The 26,689-nt window shown below is 25.9% G+C and overlaps 2 protein-coding genes across 2 annotated transcripts; one reads left to right on the top strand and one right to left on the bottom strand.

The window, feature by feature from the left end:
• Positions 1-1,904: 1,904 nt before the first annotated feature.
• On the top strand, positions 1,905-17,514 carry PADL01_0041900 (erythrocyte membrane protein 1, PfEMP1, putative; the record flags this gene model as incomplete). Its single annotated transcript, XM_028680642.1, has 2 exons — positions 1,905-15,821; positions 16,375-17,514. The coding sequence occupies 2 exons, from the start codon at positions 1,905-1,907 to the stop codon at positions 17,512-17,514; spliced, it is 15,057 nt and encodes a 5,018-aa protein (XP_028541420.1).
• A 1,176-nt stretch (positions 17,515-18,690) lies between these two features.
• PADL01_0042000 (erythrocyte membrane protein 1, PfEMP1, putative) lies at positions 18,691-19,662 on the bottom strand (the record flags this gene model as incomplete). Its single annotated transcript, XM_028680643.1, has 1 exon — positions 18,691-19,662. The coding sequence occupies one exon, from the start codon at positions 19,660-19,662 to the stop codon at positions 18,691-18,693; it is 972 nt and encodes a 323-aa protein (XP_028541421.1).
• Positions 19,663-26,689: the final 7,027 nt, after the last annotated feature.

Consider the following 26,689-nt stretch of genomic DNA (forward strand, 5'->3'; position numbering starts at 1 on the left):
CTTATCACTTATTTTACATATCGTAGTATTTTCATATATTATTGATCATATAATTATATTATTAAATGTTACAAGGACTATTCTAACAAGAAAAATATACAGATGCATATTTTTTTATGTTTTCTATCTAATAGAAATTGTACAAAAGGATAAGTCATATATGTATCACATTAAACAAATACAACAATATTAGGATTACATATTTATATATAGATCTGATCATATACATATATATATAAGAATCATAATAATAGTACCATATAATAATATGTGTGTCGCACATATTTATATGCAATTTGGTTTAATAATTATAAATGAATGTCGAAATATCATAATATAATAATGATGATACGATTACGTTATAATTTATATTATGAAACTATATATTAAGAATACGTAATATTACTATAAATTCATTAAATATAAAATATTACAATTCATAATACTAGGAATATAAGGAACAAAAAGATCTTTCTAGAATATTTCTTGTTATTTTATTTCATTTTGTTGTTATAATATGTTATTTATATGGACAAAATATTTTGGATGATAACAATACATATATATATATATATATATATATATTTTTATTTGATTTCTTGTAATTTAATTCAATTTGATATTAGTTGTACAATAAATATAATGAATACAATATAAAAAATATAACAAATACATAAAATAAATATAAAGAAAAGGAAAATAAATGATGAACATATATTTTATTTTAGTATTATAATACACTTTTTGTTTCCTTTTGTAATTTTTAGTACCTTTGTTTTTTTAATTTTTTTTTTTTTTTTTTTTATTATATATATTTCTTTTTAATTTCTTTTATTATTTCCCCTGATATATTAATATATAATTAAAATATTCTATGTTATGAATATATAATTTGAAAATATTATTTTAATAAAATATTATTATATATATATATATATATTAATTTATATAAGTTTTTTATATATAAAAGAAATATATATTTTTTATTAATATATCTACAACATATACTACATATGTATGTTTGGATAGATAGGTTATATATATATTATAATGGTAAGTATTCTTTTACATTTTTGTAATATATATTCTAATATCATACGTATTTTTTTTTATTTCATATATATGCCTTTAAATAAATATATATATATTTTGAATATATGTATACTTATATATTTATTATATATTAATTATCCTATGATATGTATTTTCTATATATATGATTTTTTTTTTTTTTTGGATATGTATTTTTTTTTTTTTAATTTTTGGCATAGGTATTCCTTTAAAAGTGGTTTCATTTATCAATTATTTATTTTTTATAATTTTTTTTTTTTTTTTTTTTTGTCATATGTATTCCTTTAAAAGTGGTTTCATTTATAAATTATTTTTAATTTTTTTTTTTTTTTTTTTTTTTTTTTTTTTTTGGAATATCATATAAAAAAAAAAATAATAAATAAATCTTAATAATATTAGTACTAAGAATAAAACATATAGTGATATTACCATTAATATTAATATAATTTTTTTTTTGTATTTTATATAATTATAAATAATATATATATAATTTAAATAATTACCAAAAAAATATTTATATGTGTATATAAGACTGTATATAATAAACACACAATTAAAAATCCTAAATTATATAAAATTTGTATTATATTCATGAAAATGGCAAAACCATACAAAAAATATAAATATTTAATATATTTCAAATGTTGGAGATAGAATATGTATATATCTATATATATATGTGTATGTTTTTCTCATTAATAGAAATAACAATATATGTTATAATCAAGATGTTATGATTTATAAAATGGGTGATATAATTACTACTTTCATAACACAAAATATATATATATATATATATATATATATGTATATAATATATATTTTTGGACAAAATGGGGAACGAAATTTCCGGACGCCAAACGGAAGTCAGCAACAAATATGGAATCGATTTAGACGAATTGCGAAAATGGTATCATGAACACTACATCAATTTTTTGAAAAAAGAGATTTCGGATAAGACATGGCAAAATGATAAATATGAAAAACATATGAAAGATGATAGTGGTAGAGCCATACGTGATGGGCACAAGCAGTTTTGTAAATGGAAAGAAATACAAAAGGAAATATTTGAAGCTGTATTGGACAATCATAGATTTTTATTATATACATGGGAAGAACGAGCAAAGAAATTTATAGATGAAGCACAAGAAGCACATTTTAATGGCAAACAGTGCGACAATGATGATAAAAAAACTCAAGATGATGAAAGTAGTGGTTCCACTACTACTACTAGAGGTATTATTAAATCTATAAATTTGAAAGGATGTTTACCAAAAAGGAGAGATATTATAAATAAAAGATTAAGGGATATGAAAAATTATATTCATGATATGAAAACACAATATGAAAATACAAACGGATCAATAATGGACACAATTATTGCTACGACTGTTATAGGAAGACTTGCTTTACAAACTCAAAACGAAATAGAAAATTTAATGAAAGAGAAACGAAGTAATATGGAACATGTATGTAAATTATACAGAAGAACATTTGCTGACTATAAGGATATATCGAAAGGTGCAGATATTGTGAACCATTATGTGTCACAAGATGTACAAGGTCTTTTAAAGGGAATAAGTGAAAAAGTAGGAGAAACCAAAATGGACGATTTATGGAAAAAATTTTTTAAAGGTAAAATAGAAGAGAAATTACAGAAATTAGAAACCTCTAAAAATGGATCTACTGCTCAAAAATCATGTACTTTGGATCATTCAGACGAAAAATCACCTCAATGTTTACGTTACATGGAAGAATATTTAGAAGAGTTTTTGGAACAAAAAAGATTATTTGAATGGTTCTTAGAAAATAGATGTAAACATCAAAATAGTCTAAATGATAATAATTGTATTGCTCATTGTACTAATTATAAAAATTTTTTAAATACTCGTAAAGGATGTTATCAAACATATAAAAGTCAATGTCAAAAAAATTTAAAAATTGATACTACATATTCTGATGATCGTGCATACAAGGCTGAAATCGATAAAATAGAAAGATTAATTAAAGATAAAAGTGGGTGTGGAGATACATGTGGAACAGTTGGTAACGTAAATTTAGAACCATTATTTGATCTTACTAATTCTTCCACTAATAAATCATACGTTTGTAACTGTAATGGAAATGGTAGAAAAAGTAAACCACCATGCAATCAAACAGCATCATCTAAGAAATTAACACTTAAAGGTCATTGGAGACAAGGTATACATAGCAGACACCAATCAAAACCGAGTGATGCGTGTAGCTTACAATTTGGAGATCATAATTCTGTTGGAGGCGGTGGTGCCGACCCATGTCATGGTGTACCTAGTGGTAGTGAATGGAAATGTGAAGATACATTTGAAGAAGGTATATGTTTGCCACCACGACGACACGAAATATGTATTTCGAATATCAGAAATTTGAAAAGTTCTGATATTAGTGGTATAAATAGTGATAAATTATTGCTGGAACTGATGTTAGCAGCAAAATCGCAGGCGTGGAGAATACGTAATAACAAACATAAAGACCGTCAATCAACATATATTATATGTCGTGATATTGAGTTAAGTTCTTATGATTTTGAAGATATAATTAAAGGTACAGATAAAGCGAAAGACGAATATTCGGTGGATGTCGAGAATAATTTGAAAGCTATTTTTGAAAAAATAAGAGATGAGTGGAAAAAAGGTAATGATGGTGACACAAAATATGATGACACAACTGCTTTTGATGGATTGAAGAAGCTACGTTCTGATTGGTGGGATGAAAACAAAAACGATATATGGGAAGCATTCAAATGTGGAAACAGTTGTGGTAGTGCCGTACCACAGGATAGCCGCTCGCAGTTTTTAAGATGGTTTGAAGAATGGGCGACGGAATTTTGCAATGAACGAAAAAATAAGGAATATTTGGTGGCTAGGGCGTGTGAGTCTTGTGGTGACAATGAGTGTTCAAGTACGTGGACATCATGGTGGTCAAGTTTGTTTTCTCCAATGTACAAATTTTGTGATTGCAAGAACCAATGTAGAGAATATTCTAATTGGATCGGAACACAAAAAAAACAATTTGATACACAATCAAAATATTACGACGAAAAAATTACATCTATGGATTTTGGGATCAATAGTAGTGTCACAATTACGCGTGGTAGTAGTCCTAGTGTTACATCAACTACTAGTAGTAGTGTTCCAAACGTTGCAACATATTTGAAAGACACATCAAAACGGAGTTGCACAGATATCGATTTCTCAAAAACTGATAGGATATTTTCTTCCTACCCTGACGAACGTTCGCAATATAGACATAAATGTAGTAAATGTTATGCACAACAAGAAGCAGACTTGACAGGTGAAGACGGAAACAAGAAGATGGTATGTGGTGTCAATAAAATATTAACAAGAGAAGATAGTAACATAACGCATAATTGTGATGGTAAAAGTACAAAAACAAACGATGGTAAGGAATGGTCAACTAAAGATATAAGTAAACAATATAGTGGTAGTAATGGACATAAGTTTGCGGTTCCGCCTAGATATGAAGATATATGTAAAGACACAATAACAAACAATACAGTGAAGGATGAACGTATGTCTTCCCATAACTATTATTATAATAACCGTATGTTATTGTCCGAATTTATATTGGTTGCACAACACGAAGGGAAAAGTTTACGTGAACACTATAGAGGGAAATCAGATAATAGTGTTGTGTGTACTTCTATACGACGATCATTTGCCGATATTGGCGATATAGTGAAAGGAACAAATATTGTGGATACAGAAAATAATAACCAAGTCGAAAAACATTTGAAAGAAATGTTCAATAAATTGAGAGATGAATACCATACGTTTGCAGCGGATAAAGATATATATGGATATGATGATGCTGGACTATCTTTATTTCGCAAAAACTGGTGGGAAATGAACCGCCATATGATATGGGAAGCCTTCAATTGCGATAGACTTAACAAAGAATGTGCAAAACATAACGATATTGATAAGGTCCCACAATTGTTACGCTGGTTAGGAGAATGGTCCGAAGATTTTTATGAACAAAGGCAGAAAAAAATTGAAGATTTAAAGAACACATGTACAACATGTAAAATGGATTCTAACCAAAATCAACAAATGAATTCACAAAAATGTAATCCTAAAAATAAATGTGAAACATGTCAAGAAAAATGTAATGATTATAAAGCATGGATAAAAAATTGGAAAGAACAGTGGGAAATTTTTAAAAAATATTATGATGAACAAAAGGAAAAAAACGATAATGAATTTAAAAATTATGTTACAAGTGATGATCTTTCTCAGTATGTTGTAAATAAATTGAAACATATAGGATTTAATAATATTAATACTTTTGATGAAAATGATGCATTTGCAAATTATCCTAGTGCATATCAAAAGGTATGTTCTTGTGATTATAATGACACTTCCTCTCCTTCAGGTCGTACGAACGACGAAAATACTTGTAATGACAATTTTAAATCTCAGTGGAATTGCGACGACGCAACTGGATCTAGGAAAAAAACAAAACGAAATATGTGTGTTAGAAACGATGATAATGTTGATATTAATATCAGTAATAATGGTGATATGTTATTCTTTAATAGTTTTACAAAATGGTTAGACGAAATATCCTATTCGATGCATGAAAATACTAATACCTTATCCCAAACATGTAATAGAAATATTATTGTTGGAACTAATAATAGTACAGGGAATAAAGAAGGATGTGAAGAATGTCAAAAAAATTGTAAATGTTATGAGAAATGGAAAGAAAAAATCACGGAACAATGGAAAAGACAACGAACATATTTTGAAGAAGAAAAGAAAAAGAAAGGCAGTACAATGAATGATATAGATCTTAATGATTTTTTATATGCATATTGTTGGACAAAAGATGAAAAACGAACAGAAAAAGAATGTTCCTCCAAGGGTAAGGATAAAACTATTATTGATGAAAAATTAGAAGAGACGAATACACGTAACACCAATGCATGTGATATATGTCCTGATAAAAATAAAGGAAAACAAGATAGTGCTGTTCATAATTGTGATAGTTCTGGAATGACTGCTTTGAAAGGATACTGTACTAAAAAAGAATATGATAATATAAAAGCAAATACAATAAACTATGAAAAAGATTGGAAAGAAGCTCAAAACGTTAATAACAAAATTGATAAATTTTATGTCCCTCCCAGAAGACAACAGTTATGTATCTCATATCTTAAGGATAACGGCGATATTAGTGATGAACAAAACCTTAAAAATATACTTATTAAAACAATTAGAAGTGAAACGGAAAAATTATATGAATATTACCAAACTAAAAATACGAATGCTCAACCTGTAAATAGTGATAATAACAAGCAAGAGGAAAATAATTTACCTTTAGGATTTTGTAATGCTGTAGAACGAAGTTTTGCCGATATCGGAGATTTCGTTAAAGGAAGTGACCTGGACTACACACAAGGGGATACAACAGAGGTTAAAACCAAAATGGATAATTTTTTTCAAGACAAATCCAAAATAACAGTAGATAGAAACACCTGGTGGGAAAACAATAAACGAGGGTTATGGAAAGAAGTGAAATGTGGAATAAACGGTGGCGCTTCCACGGGGCTACAATGCCCACAAAACCTTGATTTTGATCGTCGTGATCAATTTTTACGCTGGTTCGCGGAATGGGGAGAATATGTGTGCAAGGAACATACGAAAGAATTGGCAAAATTGACGAACGAATGTGAAGGTTGCAATAATGATCTAAAATGTGGTACTAATACTGGTTCGAATAGTGGTGGTGCTACTAGATGTAATAATGGAAATTGTACAACTGCATGCGAAAAATATAAAGCGTGGATACAAAAACGTCGAAATCAATGGATAAAATTGTTAATAAATTATAAGGAAAAACAATCACAATATAATGATGATGAAGACGAGGCAACGTTTTGGGCAAAACATATGCCTGCATCTACATATTTGAAATTTTTTAATACTGATACATGTTCTAAAACGTTATTTAACAAACTTTTTTATGAAAAATATGATTATGGAGATCAACAAAACTTATGCGAATGTAATGAACATAAAAAAAACACAACTATGCCATCTGACGAAGACGATTCGGCAGACGAAAAAATCCAAGCAGACCCTTGCGATTATAACATCACTACAAATGTATCAAGTTGTCATGGAAAAAAATTTGACGGCGTGGTATGGACATCAAGAAATATACGTACAGATAAAAATGGGAAACCTATGTTTGGTGTGTACGCCCCTCCGCGCAGACAAAAACTTTGTGTCGGAAACATATGGCAACATGCAACGAACAAAAGCACCTTATTGAACGAATTGCTGCTTGCAGCAAAAACGGAGGCAAAATATTTAAAGGATTATTACAACAAAAAAAATGGTGAACAACGTAGTAGTAAAAATAACGAATTATGTAAAGCTATCACACGAAGTTTTTATGATTTGGGAGATATAATTAAAGGTACGGATTTGAGTCGTGGAGCGATAGTTACGGCAACAGAAAACAAAATACACTCGATATTTAAAGATGAACTTAGTAGTAGTGGTAGTAGGACAACAACAGTAAGTGACGGAAAAATATTGGATGCACGTAAAACATGGTGGGAATCTAACAAAACAAAGGTATGGAAAGCATTGAATTGTAATAACACGTGTACTACCACTGCCCCCAATGATAGCACTCCGCAATTTTTACGTTGGTATGAAGAATGGTACGAAGATTTTTGTAAACATAGAAAACAACTCCTTGATAATATCATTGAGAAATGTAATGGAAAGGGTCCAGATGAACAATGTGATGATACTGATACATTGTGTACAGATTCTTGCTCAAAATATAGTAATTGGCTTACACCTAAACAATTTGAGTGGATAGCACAAAAGAAAAATTACCAGAGGAAAAAAGATAATGAACATATGGAAGAAATTGAGTTCCAAAATGTTACAAAAGGTAAAAATAAACTAGAGGAATATTTAAAAGATAAATATGAAAGTAATAATGGTTCATGTAAGCATATGGATGTACAAAAAATGGACGAAATTGTTGTAAAAAATGACGATGATTATAAAACAAAGTACGAACCGTTATGTAGTAGATGTCGAATGAAAAAACTAATTGATAAAGCAAATGAAAAGATAAATGAACGAAAACAAAAACCTTCTGCACCAGACCGTGGTGGTGGTAGTGGCAACCGTAATCCAGGTACACCTGGTGGGGAGGGACAACGTGGGACAAAAGAAGATATATGTAAAAATGTTGAGACATATATTTCGCACAATGAGGCACAAACAGGAAATAATCGTTGCAAAGATAAAGTGGATGTAGAATGGGATTGCGCTGAGAAAGCGAAAAGTCCAGTGCCTAAAGATGGTTCTTGTATGCCTCCTAGGAGACAAAAAATGTGCGTAAAGTATTTAAAAGAATTGAAAGGTAATGAATCTACAGATAAATTAAAAGAGACATTCATCAAATGTGCTTCAATAGAAACATATTTAGCCTGGAAAAAATACATACAGGATAAAGGAAAAGAAAAACCACCAACAAACGCAGATAAATTGGAAAACCAATTAAAACAAGGAATAATTCCTGAAGAGTTTAAACGTCAAATGATCTACAGTTTTGTCGATTTTAAAGATATGTGTTTAGGAAAAGATATGGGTAATGATGATGGTAAAAAAGTATCAAACAATGTTAAGAGTATTTTAAAGAACGAAAAGAATGGCATATATAAAAACAAAAATGATGACGAAAAACCCCAAGAGTTATGGAAAGAAATTGAGGAAAAAGTATGGGAAGCTATGGTATGTTCACTATCATACAATGGTAGTACTATGGACGCGGGTACACAAAAAAAACTAGGCGAAAACAACAAATATAGTGACGTCAAATTTAGTGGTGTCACCAAACTCTCCGAGTTTGTGAAACGACCCCAATTTCTTCGTTGGTTAACCGAATGGAGTGAGGAATTTTGTAAGACACAGAAAAAACACTACGACGAGGTGGCAAGTAAATGTGGGAGTTGTACTGCTAGTGAATGTAAAGGCAACTGTACAACATGTAAAGCTAAATGCGCAGAATATAAAAATGAAGTAGCAAGATGGAAAGTTCATTGGGAAAAACAACAAACAAAATATGAAGAATTATACAAAAAAATTGGTGCTACTACCAAAGCTGGCACAAATTCTAATGATCAACAGGTGATTGATCACTTGAAAACATTATCTAATGGTAACACAAAGTATAATAGCGCAGGAGGGTACCTAAAAGAACAAGGATATACAAAAAATTGTGATGACAGTAATCAAAATGATTTTTCTACAATTAGTGGTAACAACTACTCCTTTAATGATTATCCCAATAATTATAAGGATGCATGTAAATGTGATCCGAATGCATCAAAACATGCAACACCTCGTGGTTCCAATAATCCTTGTGCCAATCCTAGTGGTATCACACCCACTAAAACCATAGAGGATATCGCCAAAGAAATGCAGGAAGAGGCAAAGACACAAATGGAAACAAAAAGTGTTGTCGGTGGTACTGAGAGTATCTTGAAAGGTAATGCATCTCAAGGAACATATCATCAAAATGGTCTGGGAAGAGTCTTGGAAAATGGAAATATTTGTGCTATAACGGACAAACATTCCAATGATAAACGTGTATATGTTAGTGATTATCAAGGTCCATGTACTGGAAAAGGTGGAAATGAAAAAGAGAGATTACTTATAGGAAAAAAATGGACAACGCGTGGAGATGTTGATGATGAGCATAAAGGTGTATTATTTCCTCCTAGAAGATTAGATATGTGCACTTCCAATTTAGAAAATTTGAAAACGGAATATGAAGGACTCACAAATCCCGATAAAGCAAAGCACTCCTTATTAGGAGATGTGATGTTGGCAGCAAAAGAGGAAGCACAAAGCATAATAGATCTGTATAAAGAAAAGAATAGCCTAAATGACCTAAAAGAACAAAAACACAAAGACACGGTATGTCGTGCAATGAAAGCTAGTTTTGCCGATATAGGAGACATTATCAGAGGTAGGGATATATGGACAAAAGAAACTGGAAATAAAGATCTACAAGAAAATTTGAAAAAAATATTTAAAAAAATTAAAGAAAATACTGGACTCACAACTATATATAATGAAGACTCTCCATATACCCAATTACGTAACGACTGGTGGGAAGCAAACAGAGATCAAATATGGAAAGCAATGAAATGTGCAGGAAAAACAGATAATTTAAATGGAGACTGCCAAAACAATAGTGTCAAGCCACCACCACTTGATGACTACATCCCGCAAAAACTCCGATGGTTGACCGAATGGTCCGAGTGGTATTGCAAGAGACAGTCACAACTATATAAGGATTTGGAGAGTAAGTGTGGGGGGTGTAAGAATGGAGGAACTAATGTATCATGTAGTAGATGTCCAGGATGTAAGGATAAATGTCAAGAATATGAAAAAATTATTAAAGAATGGGAAAAGGATTGGAAAGAACAACAAAAACAATACTTAAAATATTACCAAGAAGCACAAAATAGTGGTGGTAATGATGAAAATGAAAAATATCTATACAAATTTTTAAAACAACTAAAACAACATAATAAGGCAAATAATATATATGATAGTGCTGAAGGATATATACAGCAAGAACTAAAAAATGGTAACGTTTGTGAAAAACAAAACGAATTCTGTGAAACCAAAAATGGTGGTACTAACAACGACAAATATACATTTCTCACTCAACCTAGTGGTTACGAACAGGCGTGCGCGTGCGATAGTAAGACGCCGTGTGATATAGTGAAGGAAACACTTAATAAAAAAGACGAAACTAAAGGTAATATAGAAGGGTGTAATCCCAAAACATTAACAGGAAATGATTATCCTAAATGGAAGTGTGAGGATGATCAGTTTGAACCTGGTCATAAAGATGCTTGTATCCCTCCTAGAAGACAAAAACTATGCGTACATTATTTGAAAGAATTGAAAAATGGTGGCCAAAAAGAATTGAAAGAAGCTTTTATTAAAACTGCTGCGGCAGAAACGTTTCTTCATTGGCAATATTATAAAGAATATGGTTTGGGAAAAGATAGAGGTACAGATCTTGATAATGAGTTAAAAGGTGGTAGTATCCCTGAAGAATTTAAAAGACAAATGATGTACACGTTTGGAGATTTAAGAGATTTATGTTTAAATAAGGATATAAGTAAAAAAACAAAAACATCAAGGGAAAAAACTGATGTGGGTACAGCAAGAGATAATATAGATAATGTTTTTAAAAAAAATGGACAACCTAGTGGCCAAGTTGATGAAACAAAACGTGAAAACTGGTGGAATAGTAACGCTCAATATATATGGGAAGGGATGTTATGCGGGTTATCACACGCAGGTGGTAACGACGAAAAGACACGTAATGAGGTGAAACAAAAACTTGACGCCAACAACTATGGCTACGATAAAGTGACATTTAGTGGTACAACCACTCCATCTAGTGGTAGTCCCAGCGACCTCGCGGCATTCGCCTCTCGGCCCCAATTTTTACGTTGGATGACCGAATGGGGGGAACACTACTGTCGTGAATACACGAGGGAATTTACCACTTTGCATCAGAAGTGTGGGAGTTGTACTTCTGTTAATGGTACTGGTAGTAGTGGAAAAGCAACATGTATAACCGAATGTACAGAATGTAAAAAGCAATGTGGAATATATAAAACATGGATTCAAACATGGCAAAAACATTATACTAGTCAAAAAGAGAAATATACTAAAGTTAAAGAACAACAGGATTATAAAAATGCTGATACTGACGTGAGTAGCTCAAAAGAAGCTTATGATTATTTGAGCAAAAAAATAAAAAAAATTTGTAACGGTGGTAATATTATTAAATGTGATTGCATGGAACAAAGGTCGAAACAAAATACATCTAGTGGTATCATTCCAGAATCGTTGGACGAAAAACCTGAAAGTGTTAAAGATAAATGTGATTGTACCACCTCTAGACACCCGAATCCCCCCAAACCTATGCCAAACCCGAATCCGGGAGCACCTAGTGGGACGGGAACACAGTGTGAAATAGAGAAATATGTTACGGAAAATAAACAAAAAGGTAGTGGAGGGTGTAATGAAAAACATTTTGACAAGAAAAGTTGGAATTGTGACTCTCAGATTGATTCTAGTCATAATGGAGCTTGTATGTCTCCTAGAAGACAATCGTTATGTATCCATTATTTATCAGATGTTAATGAAAAAGATAAAATAAAAACAGAAGAACAATTGAAAACTGCTGTTATAAAATCTGCATCGCTCGAAACATATTGGTTATGGAAAAAATATATAGATGATAAAAAAAAAGAGGAAAAAACAAAAGGTGGGAATGCAAGTGAAGAACTTCAAAAGCAATTAAAAGAACAAGGAAAAATTCCTCCTGATTTTTTACGAACCATGTTCTATACTTATAGTGATTTTCACGATTTAATAGTAGGAAAAGATTTAGGTATTCATTCAGGTAATACCGCTATAAGGCCAAAAGTAACAGAAATTTTAGATAAAGAACAAGGTGGTAAATATAAAGGCAATCATAAACAGTGGTGGAAAACTATTGAGGAACAAGTATGGAATGCAATGATTTGTTCTTTAACGCATCAATCAATTGGGGGTAACAAAGATATTACAACGAAAAATGAGTATAAATACGGTACTGTGACATTTGATGGTACTACCAAACTCGATAAATTTTCTGATAGACCCCAATTTTTAAGATGGTTAACAGAATGGGGCGAAGACGTTTGTAAACAACGTGGTATAAAGATCAAGGAGTTGGAGGACAAGTGTAAATTATGTACTAATTTAAACACATGTGACAAATGTGGCGATTGTAAAACTCAATGTGGAAAATATAAAAATTGGCTTACAACGTGGAGATATAATTATACTAAACAAAGTGGGAAATATAGTCAGGTTAAAGAACAACAGGAATATAAAGATTCTGATGATGACGTAAAAACTTCAGAACATGCATATCAATATTTGTATAAAAAAATAAAAAAATTTTGTTCAACCAATAATAAAAGTATTGATTGTGAATGCATGAAAGACCTCTCCAAAGAACCAAACTCTTCGTCCCAACAGTTACCACAAACCTTGGACGAAAAACCCGACAGTGTAAAAGATATGTGTGATTGTACGACTACGCCAAAACCTTCTCCTGCTCCACATGTTCCTACTCCTAATAAAAATTCTGCTTGTGCTACTATAAGTTCTGAATTGAAAAACCTTTCACAATATCAGATGGAGTGCAATGAACTCAGAACTGCGACTAATAATAATTATACATGTCAATCCAAACGATATCTTACTGGAGAGGATATTAAGTTAAAAATATCTAAAAAAAATAAAGATTATGTACCTACAAGAACAAAACAACTATGCATGAATCATTTAATTGATTTATCAAACAATAGTAATAATACTGTTTCAAACAATGTAAAAGAAAAAGATTTTTCTGAAGCATTACAAAAAGATGCATATAATGAAGCACAACTTTTAAGTGAATACTACAAAGCAAATAATAACATTTTAGGAAACGATGGTTCTGCCTTAAAAGATGAAAAAATAAATGAATATACGCTGCAAGCTATGAAAAGATCTTATGCTGATTATGGTGATTTAATCAAAGGTATAACTCAATACGATTATAATGGTGAAAAAAAAAAAATTTCTGAGCTAATAAATACCAAATTAAATAACCTTGCGAATGGTAAGAGAGGTGAAGAGTTATGGAATAAATATAAATCTGATGTTTGGAATTCTATGTTATGTGGATTTTTTGAAGCAAGTAAAAAAAAACCTGAAAAAGATATGTGTAAATTACCTGAAACAGATTCAGAAAATCAATTTTTACGTTGGTTCACAGAATGGGCTGAACATTTTTGTTTTCATAAAGATATTGAGATTAATAAGTTACAAAATCATTGCTCATTTAATAAATGCGATGATGCCTCCAGTCATGAAATAAATATATGTTTAAATTCGTGTAAAACATATAATAATTTTATTAATAGGTGGGAGCAGGAGTATACAAATCAGCACCATACATATGAGAATCTAGAGAAAGAAATACATGAAATGAATGGAAAGGATACTCCTACATTTTTAAGCAAAAAATGTGGGCATAAATGCTCATGTTTCAATAATAAAGATGTTAATACTGTTGATGTATTATTTCAAAATCCTCCAGACGCATATGCAGACAAATGTAAGTGTACGTCTACTCCTAAAAAAGCCCATCCTTCTAACAGTAATAGCAACAACAATGATGCTGTTCCCAGTAGTGGTGGTGACAAATCACTACCAAAACAAGAGGATGAATTTAAAGATTTGGATGAATGTCCGTTTGAAAATGGTGGTAGTGGTGGTAGTACTACTATAAATAATGAAAAATGTAAAAACCTGAATGAAAATATACTATGTATGAAAAAGTATGCAAATAATTTGAATGAATGGACCATATTAGAAGTAAATGAAAATCAAACTAAAAACAAAGGTGTCATTGTTCCTCCAAGAAGAAGAAACCTATGTTTTCGTCATGTTACGAGTAACTATCGTCAAAAAAGTGGTAAAGATAAGTTTAAAAGTGATATTCTTAAGACTGCTTTTACCCATGGAAAATTGTTAGGACAAATGCATAAGGCAAATCAAAATTTAGGAATGAAAAACATGAAATATAGTTATGCTGATATTGCAGATATAGTTAAAGGAACTGATATGTTAGATGATCATATTTCTAAAAAATTAAATAAATTATTTGGAATAAATAATGGAAACCCTACTCGTGAACAATGGTGGGAAAACAATAAAAAAAAAGTGTGGCATGCTATGTTATGTGGATACAAACAGGCTGGAGGCACCATAGAAACTAATGATTGCACTCTACCTCAAGAAGATAAAACTACTCAGTTTTTACGATGGTTAGAAGAATGGGCAAGTGTTTTTTGCAATCAAAAAAAAAAAGAAGCAGAACAAGTAGTTAATAAATGTTTTGAAAAAAATGAAATACAAAATGCCACAAAAATTAGTGATATAACAGACAGCACATGTAAAAATGTACTAGAAAAATATAGAGATTGGTATATTGAAAGAAATACACAATGGGAAGGTTTAAAGGAGCAATATAAAAAATATAAATCTCGCCATGCAAATAGTTCTGTTCCATCATCCGTAGGATCAGAACTACAACAAGACGCTGAAGCATATGTGACAGAGATATGTGCAGAATGTGATTGTAACTATAAAGATTTAGAAAGTATATTTAAAAAAAAAGAGGAGGACACGAAATTATTCGGCGAATTAATTAAAACTGCAGCAAACGATGGTTCTTTTTCGATACATCAATTGAACCCTATATATAACTTAATTCAAAATATATCAACAATAGCAACACATGCTATCCAAGAAGTAATTCCCAATCCAAAAAAATTTGTAGAAGATGCACTTCAAAACGTAGTAGATAATACTTTTAAAGGATTAGCACGTGTCAACAAAGCTATAAAGGATATTAAAGAACAACAAAAGAAAAGGGATGTTGACCCCCCAAAACCTCTTCCAGATTTAACCCCTATTCTACCTCGAAAACCCGTTTTACCCACAACTGATATATTATCTTCCACTGTTCCTGTTGGAATAAGTTTTGCCCTAGGTTCCATCGCTCTACTATTTTACCTGAAGGTAAAAAATACATATATAGGTATATATGTGGGTGTGTTTGAACGTATATATAATATATATTTTTTATATATGTATTACGTTTGTATATATATGTATTACGTTTGGATATATATGTATTAGGTTTTGATATGTTATATATATATATTTAATATATGTATTTATATTGAAAAAAAAGAAAAAGAAAATTAAAATAAAAAATTAGAAATTTTGTTAAAAAAAAAAAAAAGAAAAAATTTGTTAAAAAAATAAATGAAAAAAATTTTTATTTAAAAAAAAAAGTAAAAAAATTTTTATAAAAAAAAAAAAAAAGTAAAAAAATTTTTATAAAAAAAAAAATGAGAAAAAAATTTGTGAAAAAAAAAAAAAAAAAAAAATTAAACAAAAATTTTATTAAAAAAAAAATTATATAAAATTTTATACAATGAACACTAAATTGAAATTTAAATAAAAAAAATATATATATATTAAAATATATATATATATATATATACTGCACCTACATATAAACATATACATATATACATACCTATACATAAATATTTACATTTTTTAGAAAAAACCCAAAACTTCTGCTGTGGATTTGGTGCGTGTCCTTGATATCCCACAAAACGATTATAACATACCTGATGAAACATCCACTAATAGATATGTTCCATACAGTAAATATAAAGGCAAAACATATATATACGTGGAACGTGACGGTGACAGTGAAGATGACAAATATATGTTTACATCTGATACGACTGACGTGACTTCATCTGAAAGTGAATATGAAGAACTGGATATTAACGATATATATCCATATAAATCGCCAAAATATAAAACTTTAATTGAAGTGATACTAAAACCAACTAAAAGTGGTGACACAACAAATAGTGGTGATATACCTAGTGATATACCCTCCAATAAATTTACTGATGATGAATGGAATGAATTAAAAGAGAATTTTATTTCACAATATTTACAAAATGATAATATGGAATTACCTAATGAAAATATTATTGATGATAATATGAATATGGAACCTAATATTATACCCAATAGTATGGAAGAAAAACCTTTTATTACACAAATCCAAGATCGAAAATTATATAGTGATGATAACGAAATTATATATAATATTGATTGGAATATACCAAATAATATTAGCACTAATACTCCGACATATAATAGTTTATATAGTGGTATAGATCTAATTAATGATTCGTTAAATAGTGGTAATAATATATATGATGAGTTGTTGAAAAGAAAAGAAAACGAATTATTTGGTACAAAACATCCAAAAAATACATCAACAAATAGTTTTTCCAAAAAAACAAATAGCGACCCTATACTCAATCAAATAGATTTGTTTGATAAATGGCTTGATAGACATAGAGATATGTGTAACCAATGGAATAATAAAGAAGAAATGTTACATAAATTAAAAGATGAATGGAATAAAGAAAATAACCAAAATATAATGAATATATCATCAACTCATAATGATATGAATGATCAAACATATAATGTAAGAAACACTCACGAAAGTAATGATATAACATTTGTTGATAAAGTTGCATCAACATATAATACATCCAACGATCTTCAAACAAACAATTTACGTACAAATATTTATATGGATATACATTATAATGAAAATAATGATATACCAAGTAATGATAATTTGGAAAATTCGTACAATTCTTCATGATATGAAAAATATAATCATATTTTAATTGAATATGAACACAAAAAAAGTGGGGTTTGAACAGAACATATTAACAATATAGTAACAACTTATTTCAATATATAAATATATAAATATATAAATATATATATATAATCTCCACAAAAACAAATATTTATATATATATATTTGTGTTGTAAAAGATATACGTTGTTTTTTCTCTTTATATACATATTTTTTCCATATACAAATTTATATATATATTGGGTATTGGGAAATTTCATTTTAAGAATATACAATCATTAGTTTCGTATATTTTAATATTTTATTTTATATTTTGGAACTTTAACAATATTTTCATGTTATTATTTTATTTTATAATTTTAAATATATGTTATGTATTTATTTTATATATAATTTAAATTGTTTTTTTTTTATGCATAATTTTTTTTTTTTTTGTCATCCATATATATTTTTTTTTTATGCATAATTTCTTTTTTTTTTATACATAAATTTTTTTTTTTGTCATCCATATATATATTTTTTTTAATTTTAATTTAATATATTTGTTATTAATTTATAAAAGTTATCAAATTTTTTTACGAAATTCTTTTAAAAATTATAAAAACAAAGAATATTTCTTAACTTAATGGTTTCATTTTTTTTTTTTTTATAAAATAAAATATATATATATATATTACATTAATTTTTATATAATATATATCTCAACAAATAAATTAATTTTATTATACACATATATATATATATATATATATTATAATTCAAATATTTCATCTTTATTAATATTTTTTTGTGCATATCATATATATATGTAATGAATCACACAATATAATTAAAATATTTAACTATATTATTCAAAAAAAAATAAATTAAAATTAATATAAATAAAAAATATATATATATATATATATAATATTTGTAAATTATTATATGTTACTATACATAAATAAAAATAAAGAAAAAAAAAAATAATGTTTAAATCAATTTAATTAATGAATTAAAAACCATTATACATTTTTTTTTTTTTTTAAAATGAATTTTAATAAATATTTTGTTTAAAACACACAAACAAATTTAATATATATATAAATATATATTATACGGATTAATTGTTTTATTAAAATTAGGATATATATATCTTCGGTCACATATATATCCAAGAAATATAAACAATTTTCATCATAATAAATTTTCATCACTACCATTTTCGAACGAATCCATATCATCCAAATAAGTATATGTATTAGTATCACTCATATCCATTTTAGATGTAGCATTGATATCACTACTTATTTCTATAGAAAGGTTGGTATTCAACAATTTGTGTGTATGGTTCGTAGTATTGTCGTTATCACGTTGTATATTCCACTGGTTTAACATATCACGTTGGATATTCCATTGGTTGTACATATCTTTATTTCTCTCTAACCATTTATCAAACAATTCTATTTGATTGAGTGTAGGATCATCATATATTTGTTTTGCAACACTATTTGTTGTTGTATGTTTCCTATGTTTTGTTCCATATAATTCATTTTCTTTTCTTTTCAATAATTCATCATATATATTATTACCACTATTTAAAGAATCATTAATTAGATCTATACCACTATATAAACTATTATATGTCGCAGTATTTGTTGTGATATTTTCCGGAATATTCCAATCAATATTATATATAATTTCGCTATCATCACTATATAATTTTCTATCTTGGATTTGTGTAATAAAAGGTTGTTCTATAGGCATACCACTATATGAAATATTAGTATCTGTAGTGTTTCCAGGTATATCATTTTGTAACATGTTCAAAATAAAATCATGTTTCAATTGATTCCACTCATCATTTATGGGTATATGACTTGGTATGGTACGACTGTTTGGTATATCACTAGGTATGGTACCACTTGGTGTATCACTTGGTTGTTTTGTTGGTTTTAGTACCACTTCAATTAAAGTTTTGTATTTAGGACTACGTGGTTTATATATATCTATCTCTTCATACTCACTTTCGGACGAAGAGGTGGTGACATCAGAAGAAGATATATCACGTACATAATCATCTGTTTCTTCTCCTTCCATATAAATATATGTCCTTCCTTTATAACGACCATAGGGCACATATCTATTCGTTGATGTTTTTGTCGGCATGGCATCATCATTTTGGGGTATATTCAGCACACGAAAAATATCCGTAGAGGTAGTCGGGGTTTTTTTCTACAAAAAAAAAAAATGGATATGTGGGTATAGGTATATAGGTATTGGGATATATATATGTAGGTATGTGTGGGTATAGGTATATATGTATTGGGATATATATATATGTATATGTGTGGGGGTATAAATATATATGTATGTTTGGGTATATATATGTATGTATGTAAATAAATATAGGTAATTGTTTTGTTTTTTTTTTATCATTTTTTATTTTAACTTAATTTTTCTTTCATAAAATTTCTCATATTTTTATTTTAACTGAATTTTTTTCTCATGATTTTTATTTAACTAAATTTTATTTTCAATTTTTTTTATTTAAAACAATTTCTCATTTTTATTTTAACTCCATTTTTTTCTCATGATTTTTATTTAAATGAATTTTATTTTCAATTTTTTTCTGATAAATTTTCACATTTATTATTTTAAATAAATTCTTTTTATATTTTTTTTTTAAATAAATTCTTTTTATATTTTTTTTTTAAATAAATTCTTTTTATACTTTTTTTTGATAAAATTTGTCATTTTTTATTTTAACTCAATTTTATTTTCAATTTTTTTTTTTTTTTTTTCTATTTATAAAAATTTTCATTTTTATTTTTATTTTCAAATGTGTTAAATTTTTTTTTTTCTCTCTCTGAATTTTTTTTTTTTTGAATATTTTAACTTCATTCTATATATATATAATTTATTTCTCTTCACATATATATTAAAACACAAAAAAAACCCACATATACACATATACCCAAATATATACCACATATACCACACATACATATACACATACACGTATACCACACATATATTTACCACCACACGTATATATATAACCACCACATATACCCACGCCCACGAAGATGTATAACCCCCGGGGGAGGGGGGCGACCCGCGCACAAATATTTATAAATATATATATTTTGAAAATATATATATACATATACATATATGCACAATATAGGAACATATATGCATATATATACGCTTATATGTATATATATAATGTGTATATATATGCGTTTATGTTTCTATATCATGTATATATGTATACATATATATATTTTCAACATATATATATTTAGAGATATTTGTGTGTCCGGATATATATCTTCGTGGGGTATGTATATATGGGGAGTATATATATATGTGTGGGGTTATATATATGTGTTGGGGATATATATATGTGTTGGGGTATGTATATATGTGTTGTGTTTTATATATAAATATATATAGGTTTTGGTATAATTATGTATGTATTGGTATATTTATTTATATATATAGATATATTTTTTTTTTCTCATTTTTTATTTTAACTTAATTATATATATATATATATATTTTTATTTTAACTGCATTTTTTTCTCATGATTTTTATTTAAATGAATTGTTTTTGTATTTTTTTTTTTTTGATAAAAGTTTTTCTCATTTTTTATTTTAAGTGAATATCGTTTTATATTTTTTTTTAAATCAATTTTATTTTCAATTTTTTTCTGATAAAATTTCACATTTTTTATTTTAAATAAATTTTTTTTTATATTTTTTTTTAACTAAATTTTTTTTTAACTAAATTTTTTTTTAACTAAATTTTTTTTTTATATTTTTTTTATTTTATTTTATTTTATTTTTTTAGATATAATTTCTCATTTTTTTATTTTAACTCAATTTTATTTTTATTTAAAATAATTTTTAAATTTCATTTTTATTTTCAAATGTGTGAAATTTTTTTTTCTCTCTTATTTTTTAATATATTCTTTTTTTTTTTTCTATGTTAATAATATTTTTTTTTCATTATTTTAACTTCATTCTATATATATAAATAATTTCTTTCTCTTTACATATAAATAAAAACACACATACCCCCACATACATATACACATACACATATACCCACACATATATACCCCCACATACCATACATACCCACATACACGTATACCACCACATATATATACCACACATATATATACCACCACACGTATATATATAACCACCACATATACCCCAGCCCACGAAGATGTATATCCCTGCGCACACATATCTATGAATATATATATATTTTGAATATATATATACATATACATATATGCACAATATAGGAACATATATGCATATATATACGCTTATATGTATATATAATGTGTATATATATGCGTTTATGTTTCTATATCATGAATATATGTATACATATATATATATCCAAAATATATATTTAGAGATATTTGTGTGTCCGGATATATATCTTCGTGGGGTATGTATATGTGTGGGGGTATATATATATATGTGTGAGTGGGGTATATATGTGTTGGGTGTATATATATAAATATATATAGGTTTTGGTATAATTATGTATGTAATGGTATATTTATTTATATATATAGATATATTTTTTTTTTTCTCATTTTTTATTTTAACTTAATTATATATATATATATATATTTTTATTTTAACTGAATTTTTCTTTTCATCATTTTTATTTAAATGAATTGTTTTTATAATTTTTTTTCTCATAAAATGTTTTCTCATTTTTTATTTTAACTCAATTTTTTTTTTAATTGTTTTTTTTTTTTGGTATTTTAATTGGATTTTTATTTCCATGTTTTTTCTTTTTTTAAATTTTAACATATTTTTATTTATTTTTTTTTTTTTTTGATACAATTTCTCATTTTTTATTTTAATGGATTTTTTTTTGTATATTTTTTCTAATAAAATATTTTCTCATTTTTTTATTTGAACTTAATTTTTGTGTATTTTATTAATTTAAAATAATTTTCAATTTCACTTTTATATTGAAATCTGTGAAATATTTTTTTTTTTCTCTCTGTTTCTTTTTTTTTTCTTAATTTTATTTAACACAATTTGTTCCTATATATCCTTTTTTATTTCACTAAAATTATTTCCATATATTCTTTTTTTTATTTCACCAAATTATTATCCCATATATTCCTTTTTTTTTTATTTCAACAAAATTATTTCAATATATTTCTTTTTTTTTTATTTTAACACAATTTTTTTTTTCTATATATACTTATTATTTCAACAAAATTGTTCTTATATATTTCTTTTTTCTTATTTCATCAAATTTATTTCCATATATTCTTTTTTTTTATTTCAACACAATTTGTTTAAATATATATTCTTTTTATCTGAATAAATTTGTTCTTATATATTTCTTTTTTTTATTTTAACAAATATATATCTATATATTTCTTTTTTTTTTTAACAAATTTATTCCCATATATATTCCTTTTTATTTTAAATAAATATATTTCTATATATACTTATTATTTCAAACAAATATTTTCTATTTATGTTATTTTTTAATAAATTGTTTATTTAGTATATTCTTTTTTATCTATTTTCAACAAATTATTTCTATATATTTCTTTTTATATTTCAACAAATGTGTTTCCCATATATTTTCTTTTTCAACTATGTGTTCCAATATACATTCTTTTTTTAATTTCAACAAATTTGTTTATCTGCTATATTTCTTTTTTCTAATTTCAATAATTATTCCCGCATATATATTCTTTTTTTCTATTTCACACAAATTATTTCTATATACTTATTATTTTACAATTTTATTTTATCTATTATTTTTTTTTTTTCTGTCAACAAATGTGTAACTATATATTCCATTTTTTAACAAATTTATATTTCCATATATTCTTTTTTCTAATTTCAACAAATTATTTCTATATATTATTATTATTTGAACAAATTTTAATTCCCATTTATATTCCTTTTATAAGCAAATGTGTAACTATATATTCCAATTGTTAATAAAGTTGTGTCCCATATATATTCCCCTTTTTTATATTTCACGCAAATTTATTTAATCTATATATTCTTTTTTTTCTTTTTAACAAATTTGTTACTAATATATTCCTTTTATTTACAATAATATTTATGTACATATTATCGTTTCCAACCAATGTGTAACATATATTCCTTTTATTTTAACACCAATTTTTTTAACCCTATATACTTCCTTTTAAGTTTAACCACAATGTTTTTTTCTGTATATACTTATTTTTCAAATAAAATGTCGCATATATTCTTTTTATTTAACCAATTTTTTTAACTATATATTCTTTTTATTTCCAACACCAATATGTAGCTATATTCATTTTTTTGTATTTCACCAAATATGTTCCCATATTCCATTTTTTAAAAAATTTGTTTCCATATATTTATTTTTTTTAATTTCAACCAATTGTTTATCTATATATACTTTATATTTAAAAATTAATTTTATATATTCAATTTTTAACAAATATATTTTTAATATTCCATTCTTTTTAACAAATGTGTTTGTATATATTCTTTTTTCTTAACAAATGTTTTTAACTATATATTCCTTTTTTTTATTTCAACAAATGTGTAACTATAATATTCCAATTGTTAATAAAGTTGTCCATATATTCATTTTTTATATTTAACAAATGTGTTTCCATATATTGCCTTTTTTATTAACCAATTTTTCTTAACTATATATTCTTTTATTTTAAATAATTTTTTTCCTATAATTTTTTTTATTTCAACAAATTGATTCTATATATTCCTTTTTTTAAACATAATTTTCTTTATCCAATAATAATTTTTTTTTTAACACAAATTGTTATTATATATTTTGTTTTTTTTTATTTTAACAAATGTGTTACTATAATTCTTTTTATTTTAACATAATATTTATTACATATTTCTTTTTTCAAAAAATGTGTAACTATATATTCTTTTGTATTTGAACAATTTTTTTTATCTATATATTTCTTTCTTTTTTTATTTCAAGAAATATATATCAATATAATATCCTTTTTTTTTTTTTTTAATTTAATTTCTGATACAAAATTTTCTCATTAATTTTTTTCCTTAATGAATTTTTTTTAATAAATTTTGTCATTTTATATTTTGAAATGTGGTAAAATATATTTTTTTTTTTCTCTCTCATCTCTTTTTGTTTTTTCTTTTTCAACTAATTGTTCCCGTATATTTTTTTTTTCTTCCTTTTTTATTTAACCAAATTTTTTCCCATATATTTTTTTTTATTTTAACAAAATATTGGTCACTAATGTATATCTGTTTTGAACAAATTTATTTCTATATAATTATCTTTTTAACATATTGGTTCCCATATAATACTGTTATATTTCAACAATTTTTTTCCCAATATATTACTTTTTTTTCTTTCATTAAAATTAATTCCCCATATATCTTCTTTATTTAAACAAATATATATTTATATATTATTATTTTACAATATATTTCTATATTCCATTTTTTATTTCAACCAAATGTGTTCCCATATATAGTTTTATTTTAACACAATTTTTTAACTATATAATTCTTTTATTTTAACCAATTTGTTCCCATATAATTCTTTTTATTCCAACAAAATTATATTTATATATACTGTTTCATTCACAAATTGTTTTATTTTATCTATAATATTCTTTTTTTATTTCAACAAGAATATTTCTATATATTCCACTTTTTAAAATTTATTCTCCTATATTCTTTTTATTTAAACAAATTTAGATTCCTATATTATTTTTCTTTCAACAATTGTTTCTAATATAATTTTTTTAATATTTGAACCAAATTTTTTTTTTAATGTATATGTTCTTTAGAAACCTTGTCAACAAATATATACTCAATATATTCTTTTATTTTAAAGCAATTTTTTTCTATTAATTTCTTTTTAGCAAATGTGTTCCCTATATATTCTTTTTTATTTCAACATATTTATTCTAAAATATATATATTTTTTAACAAATGGTGTTTGTTTTATACATTCTTTTTTTTTCTTTTCCAAATTGTTTTTCCTTATTATTCTTTTTTATTTCAACTAAAGTTGTTTCCATATAGTATTCTTTTATTAAAACAAATTTGTGTCTATGTATATGTTTTCTTCCTATTTAAACAAATATTGTCATATATATTTTTTTATTTTAACAATGTTTATCTTATATATCATTCTTTTTTCTTTCAACAAGTGTGTAACGATAGTACTTCCTTTCCTTTTTTAATTTATTTCCTGATAAAAAATATTTTCCTCATTTTTGTTTTCTTAATGAAATTGTTTGGTGTAATTTTTCTATTTTAAAACAAATTTCATTTTCCATTTAAATTTTGAAATGTGTAAATGTTTTTTTTCTATCTATCTATCTTTTTTTTTTTTTTTTGTTCTCCCTATATACTCTTTATTTTTTAAAATTAACAAATAATATTTTTATATATTGTCTATTTTTTCAACAGAACGATGTGTTCATTATATATACTTCATTTCAACAACATCCGTCACCAAAAATTTGGTTCTTATATATCTCCTTTTTATTTTAACTACAATTTTTTTTTATATAATTCTTTTTAACACATTTTGTTCCTATAATATTGGTATTTTTGTTAACATCAATTTTTTTTTTATATAGTAATTCTTTTTAACATGTTGTCCCTGTACATTTCATTTTTTAAGTCCACAATGTTATTTCATGATATTCTTTTGATTTCAGACGTAAATTCGTTCCCCATCCTTTTTTAATTTAACATATTTATGTTTTATAATATTCTTTTTCTGTATTTCAACACAATTTTTTTTAACTATATATTCTTTTTATCTCAAGTAATTGTTTATATATTTCTTTTTTTTAATTTTAACAAATATATAGTATATATTTCTTTCTTTTTATTTCAATCAAATTATTCCCATCCTAATAATTGTTTGCGTAATTGTTTTTTAATCCAACATGCAAATATGTAACGTATATATTGCATATTTTAACAAGATTTTTTTAACTAATATGATTGCGTTTTTATTTCACCCACATGTTTTTCAATATTCTTTTTTTTTTTGATTTTAACAAAATATATATCTATATACCTATTCTCTTTTAATTTAATCTCCAACAAACATGATTTATTTCATGATACTTTTTTTTCATATGTTCACAACTAAATTGTTCTCATA

The sequence above is a fragment of the Plasmodium sp. gorilla clade G2 genome (genome assembly GCF_900097015.1).
Source record: "Plasmodium sp. gorilla clade G2 genome assembly, contig: PADLG01_00_78, whole genome shotgun sequence".
Classification (NCBI taxonomy): Eukaryota; Apicomplexa; class Aconoidasida; order Haemosporida; family Plasmodiidae; genus Plasmodium; species Plasmodium adleri (nom. inval.).